The 23,689-nt window shown below is 43.7% G+C and overlaps 1 protein-coding gene across 1 annotated transcript in view; it reads right to left on the reverse strand.

Moving 5' to 3' along the window:
* Positions 1–15,240: 15,240 nt before the first annotated feature.
* The window catches only part of LOC119435268 (uncharacterized), a gene marked incomplete at its 5' end in the record, with an annotated part of 32,961 nt that continues 24,512 nt past the window's right edge, over positions 15,241–23,689 (reverse strand). The window contains 3 exons of the mRNA XM_049659772.1: positions 15,241–15,426; positions 19,604–19,715; positions 21,098–21,195. Of these exons, the coding sequence (XP_049515729.1) occupies positions 15,274–15,426; positions 19,604–19,715; positions 21,098–21,195 (363 nt within the window). The remainder of the gene's footprint in view (positions 15,427–19,603; positions 19,716–21,097; positions 21,196–23,689) is intronic.

A 23,689-nucleotide genomic window follows, 5' to 3' on the forward strand; every position in this document is an offset into this window, starting at 1 on the left:
CGGTTCCCTCAGCTGGCTCGGCCATATTGACCAAATAGTTAAAAAAGGAGTGAGAGCCGTTGGTATGCTTCGTAAGCTGTGCAACAGTCGGTCAGGAATGCGGAGAGATCCACTTTTAATGATATATAAAATGTATGTGCGGCCCATTTTAGAATTTGGATGTGTATTATTTTCCGGTGCGCCAGCTTATAAATTACGTCCCCTTGTTCTACTTGAGCGGGAAGCCCTACGACTGTGTTGTGGATTACCCAAAAGTGTTGCCAATAACATACTACACCAAGAAGTCAGGTTACCCTCAATATTGTGTAGATTTCGTTTACTGACGGTGCAAACAATCTTAAAATTGTATGAATCCCCTATTACAAGATTAGAATACATATTCATTTCCCAGCCTGCACTATTCTTCGGAATACACTGGCCTCGTTTTCATACACCCCAGGTGGTCTTCGTACAAACATTAATCAATCCCTTAAATGTACGTATCTGGGAGGTGCCGCCTATTTGTGATGTGCGAGAAAACCTACAAATCATATATGATGACATCTACCCAAACAACGCAAAACTCCTTTCTTATAATATATTAAACGGCCTATTATAAGACCATTGATTAAGTTTATCAATAAGTACGGTCATTGCGACAGACGCCTCACAGTGTGAAGAAAAATCTGGAATTGGCATTTTCTCTCCTGCTCTAAATTGGTCATTCGCAATCAGGATTCCGGACTTCTTTTCCGTATTTCTGGCTGAATTTCTAGCTGTAGTTCTAGCCCTACGCAAACTAAATTCATCAATATCAGCGGTAGTAATAATAACAGATTCTTTATCTTTATGTTCCTCGCTCACAGCAAATAGTGTCACTAACCTTTTACGTACATTTCATTTTCTAGTACCTGCCCACATAAATTTAATTAGATTGCTTTGGGTGCCTGGACATAAAGGATTAGTCATGAACGAAATGGCTGACAGTCTCGCGAGAGCGGCCCTCAGTGGCCCTGTATTACGATTACTTCCTACAATAGCTTACCTAACGGCTACTAGATTCAGGAGATATTCAATTATTCAAGACTTCTTGAACCCGGCTGTAGCTAATTTCTCAGAATATCGACACCTCCTATTCCCTTGGCCCAAAAATTCCTTTCACACCAGAAAAACTGAAGTCATCTTTACCCGATTACGTTGTCGGGTACCAATATTAAACTTCTATCGTCACAGGGCTGGTCTGGTGCCCTCCCCTCTGTGCCCATTCTGTGGAGAAGATGAAACAATAGATCATTTTTTCATATTCTGCCGACGTTTTTCTTCCTTAAGGAAAAATATTCTAGAATCAAAATTTACACAGCTTGGTTTAAGCTTTTCTATTCTAAACATCCTTTCTTTAGGAGCCTCCTCTCTTGGAAAGTGCCACAGGGATATTTGCTCAGCCGTGGAGGAATTTATAAATGCTTCAAATAGATTTTCTTGAATTCTTAAATATTTTATTTTTGTTCATTTTCTCCATTTAGCTTTACCGATTTTAGTATTAAAAAAGATTGCCTAATCCCACCCAAATCTTGGCCAATCCCCCGCAGTGGGTATGCGCCATCAGATAAGGCATACCATACCATACCATACCATACGCACTTCGGAAACAGACTATTCAAAGCATTGACAGAGACAAAGAAGGTGAGGACGAGCCACTCATCGCTTGCGGCGTTCCTGCGGCGTTCCGGTGCCTCTCCAAGCTTCGTTGGCCTGCAGTGGTATTTTGGCGGTGTATCGGGTGGTTTCAGGTTTCTAACTACCTTTATTTAATCCCTGACTTCTTCACATTCCTTGCATCAGCCATCTTGGGCTGATGTCGACCAATTCTCCTGGCCAGGCGCGATCCGCCTGCCATCTAATGAATTACCTTTAGATTTGTTTTTTCGCAGTGGCGTAAGCACCATTCCTGTTGCGCTCGTGCCTACCAATGGAGGTTCCATCAGGCTGACGAACCCACAAGCTGTCCAGAAGGAACTTAAGAGCATGTCCAACCACTTCCAGACCATCACTGACGTGCGAGCGTTCGGACGCGGAGGTATACTGTGTCGGTCACCGGATCAGACCTGTGTTGAAAATCTACTGAAATGCACTTCATTCGCTTCCATCCCGGTGAGAACTTTTATCCCGCCTCATCTTGCGTGCACCAAGGGCCTCGTACGGGGCGTAGACTACCACTTAAGTCCAACTGAAACCCTGGACAAGCTCTCCGCAGCAGGTGTCATTGCTATTTATCGTTGCAATCGCCTCGTAAATAATGAGAGGATTCCGATTGAGTCAGTAATTGCCACGTTTGTGGGCACATGATGTCCGTCCGAAATCAAAGTGTGGCCTCTTGTGTTCCGTGTAGAACCACTCGCGTCACGTCCAATCCAATGTCAGAATTGTTGGAGATTCGGGCACAGCGCAGGAGGTTGCAAGTGGAGCCTACGCTGCCGCACCTGTGGTGATGGTCATCCTTCAAGTGAGGGCTCTGCGCAATCTGAAAACTGCTGCCTCTGCGGGTGAACACACCCAGCAGACTATTCTAATTGCTCAGCTCGCGCCCAAGAAACTCAAATTCTTGAAGTAATCGACCAGCCGTCGTTGCTCCCGAAGAGATGCAATTGCAGTCGTTAAAGACAGGGCCTTCGGATACTCTGGTGTTACAGCCCGCAACACTCCAAGTATGAATATTAATCTATCGGAAGCAATTGACGCTGCTGTTGAAAAGGCAATTACTAAGGCTATGGATAAATTGGTATCCAGCCTATCAGAATGACTTAGCCCAAATCATTTCCAGTCAGATGATTCAAATGTTGCAAGCTACTAAGCTACAGTCCTCAGTACTTAACGCCACACCTCGAATGCCTAGCAACGACGTAGAAGCGCCTTCTACATTTAAAGATCACTCGACGGACACTACATCCGCCAATTCAACCAGGCGAGGGTGAGTCCTCTTCCTCAGACTCCCTTACTGTCACATATATGGAACTTGACGCTCGAGCTCCCAAACGCATGGGATCTCCAATTTCTAAGATTATGAAACCGAAACCAAAAAAGAGTCAACAATCGCCTATGAATAAAGAAAGCTTTCTTAAGGCGGCAGTTGCCGCTGCTGTGCGATCAACACAATTGGACAGTTGAAAGTATTGCAGTGGAACTGTCGCTCTATCTCCTCAGCTTTAACAGATTTGTTTTACCTATCTCATCAGCTTAATCCAGATGTTATACTTCTTCAGGAAACTTGGCTATCACCAGAGAAAAATTTTCATTTGAAAGGTTTTCGTTCGTTCCGATTAGATCGTAACCCGCGAGGCGGAGGACTATTGATACTTGTTTCAAATAAAATTTGTCATAAGGCAAACCTTTCTTTTAAATTCATAGACTCCGACTGCGAAATTTTGGCGATAGACTTATGTCTCCCAGGGTATCAACCATTTTCAATTATTAATACCTATTTCCCCACCGGTGTGCAAAGTACGCGTCAACTTGATAGGGCTGTAGCTGCTTGTAGAAAAGAAATTTTGTTCGCAGGAGATTTTAATTCGCATCACGTGTCCTGGGGTCTAAAAACAGATTTGTGTGGTAAGCGACTATGGGAATGGGCTATTGATAGTAACCTTTCATGTCAGAACACAGGACATGTCGAATTTGTTAGAGGCCACTTTCGGTCAGTGTTAGACTTAACATTTTGTAGTGCTGGCCTCAATGTTTCTTCGTGGTTAACGGTTGACTCAGCAACCAACAGTGATCATCTTCCTGTGTCATTTGAAACCATGTGTCCAATAACATCTTTAGAATACCAGGTGTGCACATTTGTCAACCACAATAAATTTAAGACTGCCTTACTTGCATCCGTTTCGAAACTTGCCAATGCCAATAACAAGGAAATCGCTTCAAAGATTTGTTCGGTTCTTGAGGGTTCCCGGAAGCAAGCTCAATTTGTCATCCCTTCGGCTAAACGCAGCGCTTGTCGTTGGTGGAATGATGAGTGTACGCGTGATTACAGGAAAAGAAAAGCAGCCTGGAAAACACTTCTCCATAATCAATGCCCGACCAATTGGAAAAATTATAAGTTTCACGCTGGTGTATTTAAACGTACTGTTAACCGAGCCAAAGATGAATATAATATTAGGCATTATGATTATCTATCAAAATCAAAAAACAAGCGAGCTCTGTTCGCATTTCTTCGCGCTAGAAAGGGGCTACCAACGCCGTTAACATTAGACTCCATCGTTTTGACCCCGCAAGAAATGAGCTCTTCTTTAGAAGCGATTGCCAAAGGTTTAGAAAATCGATTTGCAGCCCGGCTTCCAACTATTCATTATGCTTTAGACTCTTCGGATGGCTTCACCTCAATTTCATTATCTGAGCTCAATCAGACTGCAGCATGCTTGCCAAATACAGCACCTGGCCCTGACGGAATCACAAATGCAATGCTAAAAATATTGTTAAAGGAATCGCCGAACATTCTTTTAGACGTGGTAAATTATTCGATTAAAAATGCTTGGATTCCTTTGCAGTGGAAGCTTGCCAAAGTAATAATGATACTTAAGAAACAAGGGGGAGGGTACACATTGGAGAACATCAGGCCTATAGCGCTTACGTCGAATGTAGTAAAATTAATTGAGAGGCTTATTCACCTTCGTATCATCACATTTGTAAACGATAATTCAATTCTTAGTCCATGTCAGATTGGTTTCAGGGCTGGCTGCTCTATCTGGCATGCCCATGTCGACTTAGAAAGCCGGATACAACTTGCTCGACGTCATAAGCAATATGCTGCCTTAGTGACGCTTGATATCGCTAAAGCATATGATACCGTGGAACACACAGTTTTGATAAATCGGCTAACATCTTGTGGTGTTCCTGCTTATATAATAGCGTGGATTCATTCATTTTTAAGTGAGAGAGAATTCTACTGCTACAAAAGCGGCTTTTCGTCTTCTAGATGCAAACAAACGAGAGGAGTACCACAAGGTTCAGTCCTTTCCCCGGCGCTTTTTAATATTCTCATGAGCTCAATTCCCCATCATGAAGAAGTCACAACTTATGTTTATACAGATGATATTGCGTTTTTCGCATCTGCAAATGACATTCATACGTTATATCAACGACTGCAAACTTACCTTTGTGCCCTGGAGAGCTGGTTAGATGTTAACCAGTTTTTACTCAATACCAGCAAATGTGCCATTCTCGTTTTCCCGATAAATGACCCAGTGCATATCTCTCTCTCTTACCACCTACGAGACATACCACAGGTAGAATCGGTTAAGTACCTTGGAATAATTTATAACTCCTCTCTCAACTGGCGGCCACATATAGATCATGTGACTGGAAAAGGTACCCGTGCAATTGGCATTTTGCGCAGGCTGAGCAATCGTCGAATAGGATTGAGAAGAGATACACTTCTAATGATATATCGCATGTACGTTCGCCCTGTATTAGAATTTGGTTGCGCACTCTTCTCTGGAGCTCCAGCTTACACTTCCCGCCCTTTGATCCTCTTAGAAAGGGAAGCATTACGTTTGTGCCTAGGGCTTCCTAAATTTGTTGCAAATTCTGTTCTTTATCTAGAATCCCGTGTTCCTCCTCTTTCGTGTAGGTTTCATCTTTTGACAGTACAGACGGTTTTGAGAATTTACGAATCACCGGTGCGACGCTCTCAAACAATATTCATTTCCCACCCTGATTGGTTTTTTCTTGTAAACTGGCCGCGTTCACATACTCCCCAAATTACATTCACGCAACATTTACTTGACCCTTTGGATGTGCGCATCTGTGATGTACTTCCGATTCCCGACAGATCTGTTACCACTGATATTCAATTCGATGACATCTTTCCTAATAATTCAAAATTACTTCCACATAGTATTCTAGATGGTATATTACAAGATCATCTGCAGAGCCTGCAAACAAACATCGTTATTGCGACAGATGCCTCACAATGTGAGGAAAAATCAGGTGTTGGTATATTTTCCCCTATTCTCGATTGGACATTTTCTCTTCGGCTGCCAGATTTTATACCCATATTTTTAGCTGAATTTATGGCGGTGGTGCTGGCTCTACGCAAATTAGACCCATCAATTACGTCTGCCGTGATAGTCACTGATTCATTGTCATTATGCTCATCCCTCACTGCTTCTTGTGACTCTCGCGTATTGAGGACGTTTAATTCATTGATACCTGTTATTTGAAAGTTTGCGTTTAATTTGGGTGCCTGGCCATAAAGGACTTTTTATAAATGAAATAGCAGATTCACTAGCCAAGGCATCGATAACCGGACCAATTTTTCCGTATTGTCCTTGACTGCTCATGTCACTGCTGCTAGATTTCGCAGGAGTGTCATTATGCAGGCAGTGTCAGGCTCTGCTCTAACTAATTCTTTGGAATACAGACATCTCCTATACCCTTGGCACAGAGACTTTTGCCAAAGCCGGAAAATTGAAGTGGCCATCACGAGGCTGCGCTGCCGTATCCCTACGTTAAACTTTTACTTACACAGGTCTGGTCTGGTCCCCTCACCATTATGCTCATTCTGTGGCGAAGCGGAGACAATAGACCATTTCTTGTTGTCTTGTAGGCGTTTTTCTGCAATAAGGAAAAGACTACTGGAAATTCCGCTTCGCAATATTGGCCTATATTTATCGGAACCTGTAATTCTATCTTTTGGAGCCTCCATTATTGGGTTCAGCCACAGAAATGCTTGCTTGGCAATCCAAATTATCTCATTGAATCAAATCGATTACCATGATAAACTTATTGTCACCTTTGCCACCATAGTTTTCTTTATTCATATATTTCTTTTTAACCTATTTTTAATTAGTGTTTTTTTTTTCTTTTCCTCTCACAAAATTTTCCTGTCTCAACTCCAGCATTCTATTCGTTAATTCTCTTGTTTTTATGCACCGAACATAACCACCCGATTCATGGCCAATCCCCCACTGTGGGTATGCGCCACAACCCACTCAGGACAACAACAACAACAACAACAACTACATCACGAGATGAAGAAGAAGCCCTGCGCGATACGAACAGCAGCGCTCGTTCTGTCTCAGCCAGTCGCCGCTGCCTCCTTGGCTTGCCCCCTGGGCCGGGTTGGTCAAGTACCGGGTAGTTTTCATTAATTTTGTTGATATCTGTGTTTATTTCTTTTCTTTTCAGTTCGGTTGAAGCAGCCCATTTTCTTCATTGTGATACGTTTGCGACTGCACTGATGTCCAGGAATTCTCCTGGACAGGGGAGTTCCCCTTGGTCAGCTTCTCTACAGAATGATGATCTACCTTTAGACCTCTTTCTCCGCAGCGGCGTGAGCAGCATTCCCGTCGCGTTGGTGCCCTTGGGTGGGGCCTCTATCAGATTGAACAACCCTAAAGCTACCCAAGAACAACTACATGCTGTGACTCCCAACTACCAGAGCATCACTGATGTCCGGCAGTTCGGTCGAGGAGGGATAGTATGCAGGTCACCAGAGCAGGCATGTGTAGCGGACCTGCTTAAGTGTTCCTCATTTGCTTCCGTCCCGGTGAGTGCGTATATTCCGCCACATCTTGCATGCACAAAGGGCATCGTACGTGGAGTCGACTCGCAACTAAGTCCATCCGAGACCTTGGAGAAGCTCTCTATGGCAGGCGTGGTAGCTGTTTACCGCTGCAATCGCGTTGTGGACAATAAGAGAGTCCCCACTGAGTCAGTGATTGCGACTTTTGCAGGCACTTCTTGCCCATCGGAAATTAAAGCGTGGCCTTTAGTATTCAGAGTCGATGCGCTGGCGTCACGTCCTCTACAATGCCGGAATTACTGGCGATATGGCCATAGTGCTGGCGGATGTAAATCTGGTCTACGATGCTGCACATGTGGTGAGGGTCACTCTAACAGTGATTGTACATCCCAAGATCAGAAGTGTTGCCTTTGTGATGGATCTCACCCTGCTGACTATTCAGACTGTCCAGCTCGAGTAGAAGAAACGCAGGTGTTGGAAATAATTGATAAAAGGAGGTGTTCTAGGAGAGAAGCTATTGCCACTATTAAGGAGAGGACTCACGGGTATGCTGGTGTTACTGCTCGTCATCCTTCTTTCACAGACGCGACTCTTACGCAGGCAATTAACGCCGCAGTTGAAAAAGCAATGGCCAATGCAATAGAGCGATTAGTAGTCAGCATCTCTGAATGCATATCTCAGGTAGTCAATACCCAGATCGCTAATATTCTGCAGTTAACAACAGCAATGACTCCTGACACCTGTAAACTTCCACCTATTAGAGAAACGAGAGATATTAATAACGTTGGCGCTCTTCCCTCTGAAAACAGCCATGAAAACTCTGCATCTTCCTCGAAACCTGACCAACATACTCTTGACTTGCACGTCTCCACAGACGTTGACCTGGATGCACGGGCTCAAAAACGCAGCCGGTCCCCGTTGAACCGAGCTTCTTCTATGTCCCCTCAGAACAAGTCCAAAAAGTCTCCGCCCAGTACAGTTCTCAAGGAGAACATTTTGGAGAAGGTTGTTGCTTCTGCAATACTATCTTCAAAATAGGATCCTTGAGAGTATTACAGTGGAACTGTCGTTCGATATTTGCTGCTTATACAGATTTAGATTGTCTTACCGTTCAGTTAAATCCTGATATTATCTTGTTGCAAGAAACTTGGCTTACACCAGATAGAAATTTTCATTAAAAAAATTATCGTTCATTCCGATTAGATCGATCTTCGAGAGGAGGTGGTTTATTGACACTGATATCTTCCAAAATTTGCCATAAGGCGAAGATAGTTCTAAAGCTACTGTCCTCCGAGTACGAAATACTAGTGTTAGACATAAGCCTTCCATCCTGTCGGCCATTTTTTATAGCCAATGCATATTTTCCCTCAGGTGTTCAGGACACGCGCCCTTTGGATACTATCATTACTACTTGCGGAAAAGATGTTTTACTAGCTGGGGACTTTAACTCCCACCATATTACATGGGGATTAAAAACAGATCAGAGTGGCAATCGCTTATGGAACTGGTCCCAGGACAATAATCTTACGTGCGCAAATTCCGGACGACCTACTTTCGTCAGAGGTCAGGCTGCTTCTGCCTTAGACTTGACTTTTGCAAGCTCAAGCATTTCCCTGGCCACCTGGTCGACTGTTGATCATGCCACAAATAGCGACCACATACCGATCATTTTTGATATTTTACGTCCAGTTACCTCCTGCCTTTCTAATGCGCGTACTTTCATTAACTACAGTAAATTTCAAAATTCCTTGCGATCCGCATTGGCTTCTCTGACTGATGTTAATCTCAAATCGAAAGCACTGAGCATTTGTTCTGTTTTAAAAGATTCGCGGGAAAAATCTCAATTTGTTATACAATCAGTTAAAACGAATTCTTCCCCTTGGTGGAATGATGACTGTTCGCGTGACTACAGGCGAAGGAAGGCAGCTTGGAAAAAACTATTACATAATCAATGCCCTCAAAACTGGCTGGATTACAAATTCTATGCAGGTACTTTTAGACGGACAGTGTTGAAGGCTAAAGATGAGTACGACACCCAGCATTTTGCATTTCTTTCTAAATCAAACAATAAACGCGCGCTGTTTAGGTTTCTACACGCCAAGAAAATGATTCCGCGACCAATAAATGCAGAATCCGCAGTTTTGTCTCCAGAAGAAATAAAGAATTTGTTGGAGGTAATCGCTAGAGGGCTAGAAAGTTGCTTTTCTGCCCAACAACCTTTAGCTCCATTGCTATCCCCATCTGAGGAAGATTTCGCGGAAATTTCGAAGACTGAATTATCAGATGCCTTACAAAACTTTCCATCAGCGGCTCCGGGCCCCGATGGAATCACTTCGACCATGTTAAAAATTTTATATAAAGAATCACAAGAATGTTTATTAGACATAATCAATTATTCCGTCAGAAGGGCATGGGTTCCATTGGAGTGGAAAATTGCCAAGGTCATTCCGTTGCTTAAAAATCCGAGTGACGGCTATATATTAGACAATATAAGGCCAATCGCGTTAACTTCAAATTTAGTAAAATTGATTGAAAGAGTTATCAATATTCGTATCGTAAATTTTCTTAATGAGCGATCGATTCTAAGTCCGAAACAAATTGGTTTCAGATCACAGTGCTCTATATGGCAGGCCCATATTGACCTTGAAAGCCGTATTCAGTTGGCAAGGCGCCAAAGACAGTATGCGGCATTAGTCACTCTAGATATCTCAAAAGCATATGACAGTGTTGAACATGTGATATTGATCAATCAGCTTCAAAAGATTAACCTTCCAAAATACCTTCAAGTATGAATTTCAGAATTTTTAAGGAACAGAGAATTTTATTGCTTCCAAAGCGGCATTTCTTCGGCTAGGTACGCGCAGTCAAGAGGCGTTCCACAAGGGGCAGTACTTTCTCCAGTCTTATTTAATATTCTAATGAGTTCCATCCCATGTCATGATGATGTACATACTTATGTGTACGCTGATGACATAGCGTTTTTTTCATCGGCAAATGACATTGAAAAACTTTATCAAGTATTACAGACATACTTGTCTGCTATAGAAAGATGGCTTGATGCGATGCATCTCTGTCTCAACGTTAACAAATGCTCAGTGCTAACGTTTCCATTAACGGACCCCATATATATTTCACTCTCTTATCATCTAAATATTATCCCACAAGTAGAGACAGCCAAGTATCTTGGGGTGATATATGACGGTTCACTGTCATGGAAGGCACACATTGACTATATTGCAACAAAAGATATTCGTGCGGTTGGCTTGCTGCGTAGGCTGAGCAATAGTCGATCAGGAATGCGAAGAGCAACGCTTTTAACAATATACCGCATGTATGTTCGACCGGTATTGGAATTTGGATGCGTACTGTACTCTGGAGCTCCTGCATATAAACTTCGCCCCCTTGTTCTTCTGGAGAGGCAGGCCTTGCGACAATGTTTAGGGCTACCTAAATTTGTAGCAAATGAAGTTTTGCATCTGGAAGCTAGGATGCCATCTCTTGTTACGAGGTTTCGATTATTAGCTGTGCAGTCATATTTAAGACTATATGAATCCCCTATAAGGCGTTCACAAACAGTTTTCATCTCCCAGCCGGACTTGTTTTTCGGATTGTACTGGCCGCGATTCCACACACCACAAATTATTTTTATTCAAACTCTCCTAGATCAAATAAACATACAAATTCGTGAGGTGAGTCCTGTTGTTCACAACACCAATTCCATTAAAATTGAGTATGATGATATTTTCCCTAAAAATGCAAAGGCATTATCTTACCGCATGCTAAGCTCAATATTAAATGATTACTTTTTGCAGGTTCCGATCGAGACAGTTATTGCCACTGATGCTTCTCAAAATGAAGAAAAGTGTGGAATTGGAATATTTTCTCCTATTCTTGATTGGTCGTTCTCTCTTCGCCTCCCAGACTTCGTACCGATCTTTCTAGCGGAATTTTTAGCTGTCGTTCTAGCCCTCCGTAAACTCAATACATCAACATGTTCCACAGTAATCGTGACGGATTCTTTATCTCTGTGCTCCTCCCTCACAGCGTCCGATAATTCCCCAGTTTTGCGAGCTTTCAAATCGTTAGTGCCCCCTCACTTAGCTTTGATTAGATTGGTGTGGGTACCAGGGCATAAGGGCCTATTTCTAAACGAAATGGCAGATTCGTTGGCGAAAGCGTCCCTGAATGGCCCGGTAATTCATATCCTACCGATTTCAGCTTTCATCATAGGGGCTAGATTTCGGAGAAAAATGATGCTGCGTGAATTTCACGCCCCTTCTTTAACAAACTCGTCAGATTTTCAGCACTTGTCGCATTATTGGAATAGCAAACTCTGTCAAACGCGATCACTTGAAGTCGCAATCACTAGACTACGCTGCAGAATTCCATTCTTAAATTTTTACCTACACAGAGCTGGTCTGGTTCCCTCACCTAACTGTCCCTATTGTGGACAACATGAAACATTAGATCACTTTCTCACTGCCTGTCAAAGATATTCTGAATTGCGAAAAAGAACCTTAGAAACACCGTTCCGCCTTCTTAGATTAGAATTAAATGTTCAAAATTTACTATCATTGGGGGCCTCTACCCTTGGGCACAGCGACGGGAAGGTTGTAGATGCCATCCAGAATTACATTACAGGGTCAGAAAGATTTAGATGACAGAATCACGGCTTAGGGTACCGAAATATTTTTACAAATTTGATGACTTGCTGTCTACTTCTTTTTTTTTTTAATTCATCATTTACTCCTTATTCTATTCAAGTCATTTGATATATTCTAATTATTCATTCTCAGATGCGTATATATATTCCCATATTTATGTTTGTTTTGTTTCATACATCTTCCTTCTGATTGTTATTTCAAACTACCCGGTTCTTGGCCAATCCCCCAGAGTGGGTATGTGCCAGTAACTCCAAGGCTCTACATCTACGAATTCACCAGCATTCTCTGTGTAGTACTTCACTTTAATAACACAAAGTTTAACTCAAACAATACACCAAGGTACACTAACGTCGAAGCGCTAGTACCACTAGCAGACACCCAAGTCAGGGATTAGGGCCGTTTCTCATTTTGGATCTATTTTATGCATGGCTTCGCACATGTTCATCTGTTTCTAGTTGCTTTCATGCAGAATTTTTTAAAGAGGTTTTCGCCTCGCCTCGTTTGTAAAGGGCCTAAATCACGATGTATTTTGTCGGAATGATTACAGGCAAGTGCTTCTTTAACAGCTTTATTCGTTTCGCCCCAGGCAATCTTCGATATTGTGGTTGTTGGTGTTACGATTTCCTTAGAGCTACGATGCCCAGACCACGCGTAGTCAATTCTGATTCAGTTCGAGCGGCCATGCTTGGACCACGTGCAAACGCATGGTAATGAGCGTGCCTAACGATCTCGCTCGTCAACATGAATAGACGTGTCAATCGCGAGGATTAGAGACGAAACCACCGTGCCGCCCTCAACCCTTCCTCCCCCGCTGAGGACGTTCACCCCGCTCCGGTCACCCACCATCTCTACTTCTTGTTTTGCCCCATCTCCTGCAGTGGCAGATAAGAGAGGGGGTGTGGTAGGAGGACGACCTATAATCGGTGTGCGGGGCCGAGAGTTGAAATGCGCGGGCTTTTCTGTGCTTGTGTTCGGCGTGCGGGGCCGAAAAGCGCGGGAGTGAGCGTCGCTGGTGCGCGTGGTCGGTGCGCGTGCCGGGAGAGACCATCTGGAACGACGGGGCAGCCAGGCTGACAGAACGGGCAGTGCAGCGAGATGGAGCGGACCGAACGCCGGCCCATGTCCCGGCATCCCGGTCCTGCACTGCGAACCGGGCGCCGCCCCGGCTTCTACCATCGTCGCGGGTCCTGTTGAGCTGGGCCTCGTCCCCGCTCGCACGACCGCTGCCGTGCTGCCGGGCTCGGGCCACGACCCAGAGCCCCCTGGTCCTGTTCCACAAACCGGGCGCCGCCCCGGCTTCTACCATCGACGGGGGTCCTGCGGAGCTGGGCCTCGTCCCCGCTCGCACGACCGCTGCCGTGCTTCCAGGCTCGGGCTACGACCCAGAGCCCTGGTCCTGTTCTCCGAACCGGGCGCCACCCCGGCTTTCACCCACTGCTGTGCTGAGCTTCGCCCCGGCTCTCATCCCATCGCTACGGTGCCGAGCTCGGGCTATGACCCAGAGCTAACGCTCCGGAACCGGGCTACGTCCTGGTGCCACCCTGAACTTCAACCGCCGCCCGTATACCCACTGCCGTCAGAGCCAAGTCCGCCGAGCCGTCGCCACGAGGCCGGACTCCTATTTAGAATTGTGAGTGCTCGAGCGTGACACTTATCCAGCTTATCTGTATAGTTCGTGTTCCCGTATTCGTCCCATGTGCCGTTCGTGTCATAAATACGTCTCTGTGTCTCTGGTTGTTTTCTTGTGCGTCTGGCTGACCTGCTCCCACAACATATTCATCACAGGGGGAGACTGCCCGGATGGTGGAGGGTATAAGCCAGCCAGCAGCCACTTGGAGATAATTGCTTTGCCCTAGCGTGCAGGTGCATGCACGCTGAACTTTTCTTGTATGTTTTCTTTGGAGCACACCTGTCACCCGTAACCATGAATTAAACTTCAGTGTTACTTGGTTTTGCGTCGCCTCGTCTTCCCTACCGGACATTCTCCGATGGTCAACCTGGTCGAGCACCAAGCAGACGCTGTTGAAGGTACCCCCAAACCCTGGCCCGTAACATTGGGAATTTGTTAGAAAAGAGGTATATTAGGGCGATGATTGCTGTTATAGCTGCTGCATTCAGGGTATCGCTGTTCAATTTTCGCTAAAAACTACCTAAGGACATTACACCTTCATGCTGCAGGAGTAGATTTACATTGCAGAGTGCATTTTTGCAACTGCATCTTGGACAGAATTGAAATCTTTATTATCTTTTACTGCGTGGGAGGGCAATGTCTACGCCGCAAAGGACGAAACCCAGCCTTGCTGCCAGCAGCCATCGACTTTAGCCGGCACTGCTCCGCCTTTGAATATATCGTGTGGCTTCTTTCTTCCGTGACAACCGAAAAAATTCCCGCCACTTGCTCATCTCCACTCAGCCCGGTGTCATTATCAACGTTATGAAACTTGATCCGACCAGTATAAACGACAGCGCTACGGCGTACGGCGGCGCCAGGTGCGCTGATGACGGTCCGATAATTATAGGACCGTCATACGAAGCTACAGGCACTAGTTGCACTTTGTCCACATCGCAGATCACTTGGATGATGAGACCCGCGCGCGCGCACTTTTTCCACATCGCAGATCGCTCTCAAGATACGGTGCCCGCGCCGTAAAGCAGCCACCGTGCATGTCCACATCGCATGCTATCCTGCCTCCAAAAATTTGTATCAATACTCAAAGTACATCTGTTTGTCAAAGCATATACATTTAGTTAATTTTTACTTAGTATGGAATGCACCCAACAAATTCGGATCAAGCTTCAGAAAAAAAAAAGTGTGTCTAGTACAACATACTAGTACACTGTATACAGGTGGAAGCCTTGCAAAATTTTTGTGACATACGTGCATTACTTCATCTGAAGTTCTAGCAGTGACTGCGGCTGCACTGCTGAGGTCCCATGCGGGTCATCACTTTCCTCCTCCCTTTTTTGTTCCCCTAGGAGCACAGCACATCCTCTCCATGCCCATCCCATACTTCCAATACTGACGTGTTTGGACTACTGATAGTAAAAAGGCACGGTTAGAATGACAATAACAACTTGTGAACAGTCGGTATATTTACTACAAACACCCTAAACTTTGCCCTTAAAGCGCAGCCTCTGAGAGTCTGCAAAAAGGGTCTTGAACACTTCTGTTCCTTCTTTGGGTAGGGTTGCATGAACCATGGCTCTTCTGTGCTCGTCTGCAAGCCCAAACAACTTGTAGACCAAGAACTGCAGTGTCTTCTGTAAAATGAAATGCAAACAATTTGGTTGAACGTTTCACAATGGTCAAGAGCGCATGTATTTTCATGCTGCCATAGTGTTGAAAATAGATAACAAAAGATAAAAAAAGTAAACCAGTGTTGCCAAGTAGAAATAAAACAAACCTGCTTGTCGAGACCCCAAAAATCTCTAAAACCTGCGATACTAGCCCTTAAAATCCACTAAACACCCGATGCAAGTAACAGTCAGAACCACATTCAAAAAGTACTTCATTGCTACTACATAAAACACAGTATAAATAAATTCTATTGGGCAGAAAGGTCGGCTTTTTCTGATAAAATATATAAATTACAATATTAGTAAGCACTTTTCTGTGCAACTGCGAAGTACAGAAACATATTGTGAAATGAAAGTAAAAAAAGATGCTTCCATGAGCTACAATCACTGGCCAAAAATGAGGTTGAATTACTGGGTAGTGATTGAAATTACAGAGAAACTTCCTGTTTCATCTTGGTACGTCACGCATCTTCTGTGTGTATTTGCTGGCATGGCTGGGTCTAGGATCAGTGGCATCACTGACCCCATAGACCTCCATAATGCCAATCTTGCGAACTATGTGCTGGGGCAGCGTGTAAGCGAAGCAGCATTTATCATTTCTTTGGAGACCAGCCCGCACAATAAGGATGGCATTTGTCATTTCAATGGACATTTTGTTGCTTAACTTGGATTTAATAACATTCAGCTGGCTGAAGAAACACTCAACATTAGCGAAATCAGCCAACTCAATTTTTGGATGTATACTTCAAAAAGTTATTTCACGAGGCAAAATCCCCTAAAGCACATCTGGAAAATAGCTAAGAGTGAAAGTGCTACGAACTGCTGGAGCTGCTAGAGGAGGCATGGACCACGACCTACTGGAACTACAGACCTGCACAGATGTCTGGCTTCTATGGGAGCAGCTTGCGCCCACTTTTGTTCAACCGGTGGCCATAGGTGGCGCTTTTATAACCTGTTTGTCTGCTACTTGGCGGGTGGCTGGGCGGCGTTCGAATGTGTGCGCCTGCTCTTCTGTAGCGGGTTGCTAGCATATGTGATAATTTCTTACGAAGACAACAGCTAGTATGTCAAAATTGTTTAAGTGTACTCATTGTAGTGGTATGTAATAGCGCGTAAAATAGTACACGAATTCTTTCTAGGTTTGCTATTATGCGGATATTTCGCGCCGCTCCACACAAGAAAAAAAAAAAATAATAAAACTTGCCGATGGAGTGATTGTTTACGTGTTTGTTCGGCCCGTCAAATATGCATCGCAAAGCTTTTATGAAACTGTGAAAACTGATGCTAGAGTCCTTGCTTTGTTCTGATTTACATGATGGCACACACCAATATACCACAATGTGATCGTTTATGTTATCCCATCTGTAATTAACTCAAGCAAGCTGCATGTAGCTAAGGCCTGCACAGATGTCCGGCTTCTATGGGAGCAGGAGTTACATGCCTTCTGCAGCGTCTGCAGATTCGCGCAGTTTGTGTGTGGTGTGTGCATACATATCGTCTGCGTGATTCTTTTAAATGTCCTTGTTCATATCAATATATCAAGTTCTTTATTATTGTATTTCATTATTACTCCATTGTACTATATTTTATCCTATGATTTAATGAGATTTTTTTCCTCTACTGCGAAGGCAACGGGAGGAAACGTTATCGTCTGCCGGCTGTACTCGTTTTCCTTTCTTGCACCGCTCTTCCTACTGTACCTCGTGATTGAAATGAGAAGCAATCATTCGCAAATTTTGTTTTCTTTTTTATTTTCATGAATTTATGCATTTAAAAACAATGTAAACGATCTGGGGCTGCCGAAATAGTGGCACGGGCGCTGGAACAGATCGCAGAAGCAGACGACAGCGAACAGGTTATAACTAGCGCCACTCTGCTCGTACGTTCTATCCCTAGCGGCAAAAGGGGTGAACTAGACCAGGCGTGCTGGAGCAGGGAGATCTGTGCAGGTCTGGAGTTCAGTAGGTCGTGGCATGGACATGGGGTGCTATTCTGGACAATGCCGAATTTGGTAATGGCGGCATTCTGAGCCAATCAGAGAGGCCGTAGCAGCTCTCCAAGTCTGCTTTGGGTCAATGAGCTGGCTAGATGGTAAACTTGACAATACGGCAGAACTTGGGGGGCTATTCTGGACATTGTCAAATTCCTACATATTGTCAAATTTGGTAATGGCCGCATTCTGAGCCAATCAGAGAGGTCATAGCAGCCCTCTAGGCCTCTCTGATTGGTTCAAAATGCCACCAGTAAAAAATTTGACAATAAGGCAGAATTTGTCAATGTCCCCCAGAATAGCACCCATATACAGGAAGAATTGTGAAGCGCACTAATTGTGGATGATGATCATAATTCCCTCTTACTTCCAAAGGGACATGGATAAGCTGCAAGTTTGCAACAAGTGAAGCACGAATTATTGTCCAAAAAAAAGCAAACTTTGCACGTAAGCCAGTAAAAAATCCGCCGCCCATAAGCGAACACATTTTCCCGCTAAGCAGCCACAAGAACCACTCAATTTAGTGGGAAAGCCAATAAATTAGCAACACTGCTTAGTAGACATATAACCTGTAATAGATGCGTATGTTCATTACACAGTGCTTTTGCTGTTTGCCATGAAATTATATACATCTTTCTCCTCATCATCATTCATCTCTATACTTTCACTCCCCTTCCCTCTTCCCCAGTGCAGAGTGGCAGACTAGAGTGCACAAGCTCAGGCCGACCTATCTGCCTTCCCTATAAATAAAATCTCTCTCTCTCTTAAACTACTGCTAACGAGAAGATGCAACATGTTGCTGGTGATGGTCATGATGTTTCTAACAGTAAATTCATGAGAACATGGAAGCAAAAGAGTGACAATTAAAATTAGTACCTCCCCGTGTCAAGCTCAGTGACATTATTTTGACACTGTACTAAGCCTAAAGGAGGAAAGAAAGCCCCGTTTCTGAGTTAGGTGCTGTACAGCGGGTGATGTTTGACAGTTATGCACTTATGTCCACTCTTAGGAGATCAGTACAGGCAATGCAACTTTAACACTTGTATCTTACAAGAAAAAAAGAGTGGCTGACACGATGTTTCAGACGGACATCTCCATCTCCAAAACTCTCCATTTAGCCGGCATCGTGTGGAAAGCCACTGTGGAAAGCTTGCTTGAAGTGTTCGTTCGTTAAGAAAAAGTGCATTTTCGTATTTTCTGCAAGTGGCTGTAAAAAGTTGCACACAGTGCACTACTACACACGCGCAACGCTAGACCAAAGCACATTGCATATGCATCACCCAGAGTCTAAATAAAATTTGCTTCAAATTTTGTCCGTTATGGCTGAGTCCATTAAAAGCAGTTTGTTGCAGGGATAATATAAGCAGAAAAAGCCGAGTGAGAATAATGGTTCGTTATATCCGAAAGTATGTTGTATGCATATACGTTGTAACGGGCATGGACACCAACCACTTTGCCGGACCGATTTGCTCTTGGCAACAAAGGACCCAGCATACAGTAGTGCAACCATGCATAAAGAGCGTTTTTGTTAGCCGAAATATATAGAAAAATTTGTTCCTCAATGGAACACACTGGAAAATTGAGGAAGTTAGACATAACACTCAAGGATGTTCCCCCATGCATTTGAGACCTCACAACTTAGGTCTAAGTAAATGTGGCCATTGTGGCAGGGAATTGAAGCTGCAAACTGGTTCTCAGTAGCAGAAAACCATTCACACAGTGTATGAATATGCCAGAAGTAATAATGAATACCTGAAGCATGACATATGCTGCATAAACAAATACCACTGTTTGAAATGTGATTGCGTTACAAGCTTCCAGAGACCCGTGGTGATTTTGTACAAGGGCCTGCTTTGCATGGAAGAAATGACCAAGCATATGCATTCAGTAAGTTTATCAAAAATCTATTCAACAAGGAAGTGAAACACTTAGGGTTGCATAAATGTGATTGCATGCGAAGGAGACAATTCTGCTCACAGTAAAGACATTACATATGCCTCTTCTTCAAAATATGGTTGACGTGTGTTACAATGTTTGAGACTGGACTGTGGCATGAAGCAACCACTACCAAGAAAGCAGGTGTTTGCCTCCATGAAAAGGTATTACACAACTTAAATTATAGTATTGCCAGACTCTACACATGACACTGACCTTTACTGGAGGGTGCAAAACAGTGTTGATTGACTCCAGGATATAGTCTGATATGAGGAATCCACCCATTTTGGAAAACTCCTTCTTGTGTGAGGCTATCTCGCCAACCAATCTGGAAGGAACGCAACAAGGAATGCCAGTGTTTGTGGCCAGTACTAATATAAAACAAAACATCCATGGAAAAAGACAAGGCTTTCAGTGTTTGTTTTAAACATTAGTATAGCATAAACCATATTAAGTTGCAAGAACATCTTTACGCTTCAGAACTCTCTCCTATGCAAAGCACTTAAATTAAAGGCAGCTGCTAATCTCGCCGTGCACGATCACCTTCCATTTCTGTTGTTTTTAAAGGGGTAGGAGAGTTGGGACAAACAGTGAGGTTAGATAATATTATGAGTGCATAATAAAAGCATTATTATGCTGTTATGAAATAAAAGCAATGAATATGCAATTTATGAAACAATGGCAAATTTTCCATTCCTAATTCTTTGCTGCATTCAAGCATGACTTCAACATGTGGAAAGATGACAGTATAATGTCTCCTAATGATTATACATAGCAACATTAGTACTGAAACTGCCATTCAACATTGTAAAAAGAAATTGTTTCAGAGTAAAAGGAGAAAAAAAAGTATTCAAAGTTTAAATAGCCAATTAGCACATGATTTCATTTTAGTACAGATCCGTCCAGTTATGTTTCAATGAACAGCAGAGTAAAATATTACCACAATGACAAAAAAGGACTGAAGAAAAAAAGAAGAAAGTTCAGTATAAAATAAGCAGTGCTGACTGCCTCTTATAATGGTTATCCAATTTAGGCACATGACTTCAACACTTGAGGCTACTGCACAAGCTCAAATAGTACTAGTTTTGTTTGTTTCTTTCATTTTTTTTAACAATGTGCTTTGATTCCATATAGCATTGACGATGTCACAAGGGAAACTTATGTAGGAGTTAATGAGGAATTCCAGGAAAGAACTGGTGCGAGTGACATCAAACACCCTATTGTAATCCCCCCATAGGGAGATGGACAAAAACTTCACAGACTGGTGCCACTGTGAATAAGCGTGTCACAATAACTTTAAAGTCACATTATTACTCGCATAACTTGCACAGATCACATAAGCTTGACTCAAATGTCCATAATGCTTTACCAATTTACTGTGTTTGAACAAGACCATCAAAATAGTTTTGGGGTCCGCTCAGGCTTACAGGAATCTATTACGCTATCCAAATCCACAACATAAGCTATGAGCCACTCAATGCATTTCATTACCAAATAAGTGTATGCAGTAAGTCACAATGCTACTGCAGAGTACTCAGAATACCTCCTCTACAGCCCAGTTTAATTAGGTGCAGACTCATTCTTCAATGGTGCTGAGGCAGCTGGGTGCACATTTTGCAAGATCCAGAGTTCACTGCAGATTTATTAATTGCGACCTTCGCAATTATGAAGCCAAAACAAGAGCGATCCCAGTGCAGAGCCCGTACTCACCTTTCCAAGGAAAGTGCACACATGTGCAGCTGATAGGCCACAACTGTGTCACTTTTCAAGTGCTCGGATCCACCCACTTTGATGATGCTCTTGAGAAGATGTGAATGTCATTGAGGCAGTCAAGGCAAAAACTGGAAGATTCTTAGCGCATGAGAGTTAAGCTGCACCGATTTCCTTTACCCAGTGTGGCAAGAATAACTAACACAGAAACTGTTTGTTTAAAAGAAGAACACATGGAAATAATGGGACAAATCTTTAGCAATGAAAGAGCCTATGTTCTTCGTTAAAAAATATGTCCAAGCAACGATTCACACAAAGTACTGAACATCACAAGGGGTAGCACTCAATCGGACACACACAGACACAAACATGTGTTTGCATTACTTCAATTTCTTTCTCATTACACTGCCAGAATGTTTTCAGGAATGAACCCACTCGGCTGATTCCTTTTCCTAACCCTGCATGCCCACCTACTGTGCAGATGGGAATTTCAGCCATTCGAGCTCTTCTACAGTACCTGAAGGTGACAGATTTGAGTGCCTGACTTTAGATATGCTGCACCTCACTTGGTGCATATGAAAGTAAAATCAAGACTTGTGTCTTCTCTCTCTCTCTCTTTTTTTTCACTACCCCATTCATCTCCCCACGCGTAGGGTAGCAAACTAGACAAAGCCTGGTTAACCTACCTGCCTTTCCTTTCACCCTCCTCTCTCTTTCAGCCAAACTCGTCACTGTCCCCAAACCAGGTCTCTTTCTTTACCTCATCCAGTGGCAAGTCTTAACTCCAGAATGCTGCAATGTCTGTGGCACTACCACTTCGAACAGATCCATCACCCATACCAAATTTTGTTTGCTGTGCAAGGGCACAATTATCTTTACATTATGAACACGGCTATCAGGCTGCCAGCGAGTATCACTGGGCATACAGAAATATGAATAAAAAGACGTCTACAACATATTTGGAGCAAATACATTCATAGTATGTTAATTCCTGAGCACCTGATACACCAAAAAGAAAGAGGACAGAAAGAAAAATTGCTGCAGCTTAGCCCAGCTAACCCTGGATATGCAAAGCGAAAGCTTTTTTTGTTGTTGTTCTTGTTCATCCAAAGCCTGCCTTTGTCTATGGTTGTGGTCCCGCTTCCGGCGTTCTGTGAGCCGAAACTCTTCCTCAGTTTCCGACGCTTGCTTCGCGCGCTTGGCATTCCGGACCCTCTCCAGTGAAGCAGCTCGCCGGGCGATATCCATTGGGTGGTCGGACGCTGCTTGCCGACGAAGGCTCAAAGCCTCCCGCTCCCACGCAATGCTCTGAGAACGCATCGCTTTCATCCATGGCCAAGCTCGCACTGACTATATATTTTGTTTTGTAGGCGAGCGCGGCGCTCCTCTTAGCCAGGTGTGCGGCGAGTCACGTGGTCAGGTGGCAACCCAGCTGTGGAGAGCACATGCGCCAAGGCGGCGGCGGCGGAGCTTGGCGAGCTGAGTCACGTGATGTGTTGCCAAGGCTACGGCGCAGCTGCAGTCAAATGAAGGTCAAACTGCTGGCAACGGCGAAACTCGGCTTGACTAGGTTAATAAAGCTTTCGCTTTAAAAATTCCAACAGAACCGATCTAGTACGATGACCGTCTATGAAAGCGGTTCTCAAATTGGGGTCCGCGAAGCCATTTTTGGGGGTCTGCAAAACCCACGCCCGATAAATAGGGGTGTTCCAGTATTCTAAATGTTCAAACATTATCAAACATTATATTTTTAATATTTGAATTCAATTAGAAAAATATATATTTTAAAATGTTCGAATAATCGGTTGGATGCAAATATTTGAATCAAATCGAATATATTACTGGCAGTCCGGGAGCAAACACGGTTAGCATTTGTTCATTGCGCGCTGTGTGGCAAGAGAGAAGGAACAGGGCTTTAAAGCAGTTGGCGTACTCCGGAACTTCCTTTGTGCCATGGACGTCGAGCTGCAGGTGCGCTTCGAGTGACAACGCTTGCGCATCACTGCTTCGCACTTCCCCAGGCTTTACGTTGGCGGAGCTGCATTAGCACACAGGCGCAGGATTTTTTCATGTTGCTCTACAATTTTCTCACTGACCCTTCTCATCTAATTATAATAACTGAGAAGTTGATTAATTAATTAGGACTAATTACCTAATTAGGCGGAATGAAAAAATAAATATAATCTGAGTATCTCGAAGCGACGGCAAACATTACCTAGGTTTAATCCACCTAGGTAGCATTTGCATATTTTTAAAGTTTGGCCCAAGTTAAATGAAACACCCTGTAGCGGTAACATGGAAGGTTGTTGCCCATTGAACTGTTGTTTGAGATCACGTTTCAGAATACCCCCTTTTTGTGTACGTGGTTTGGCGAACGCAGTAAATGCATTACATGCGCTGCACTGAATACACGCACTCAACTGAACACTGCTTGACATTGCTCTCTTCAAAATATTGCATTTCAGTCGCATGCTTTGCCAAACACAGTAGAATGCATTTGTGCTTCAATTAAGTAAGAAACACTATACCATGCACGTGAGATTGCGGGCTTCTAGAAACACAACTAGAGAGAGAGAGAGGGTGGTGCAAGGA

This window comes from Dermacentor silvarum, unplaced genomic scaffold (assembly GCF_013339745.2).
Source record: "Dermacentor silvarum isolate Dsil-2018 unplaced genomic scaffold, BIME_Dsil_1.4 Seq588, whole genome shotgun sequence".
Lineage (NCBI taxonomy): Eukaryota > Metazoa > Arthropoda > Arachnida > Ixodida > Ixodidae > Dermacentor > Dermacentor silvarum.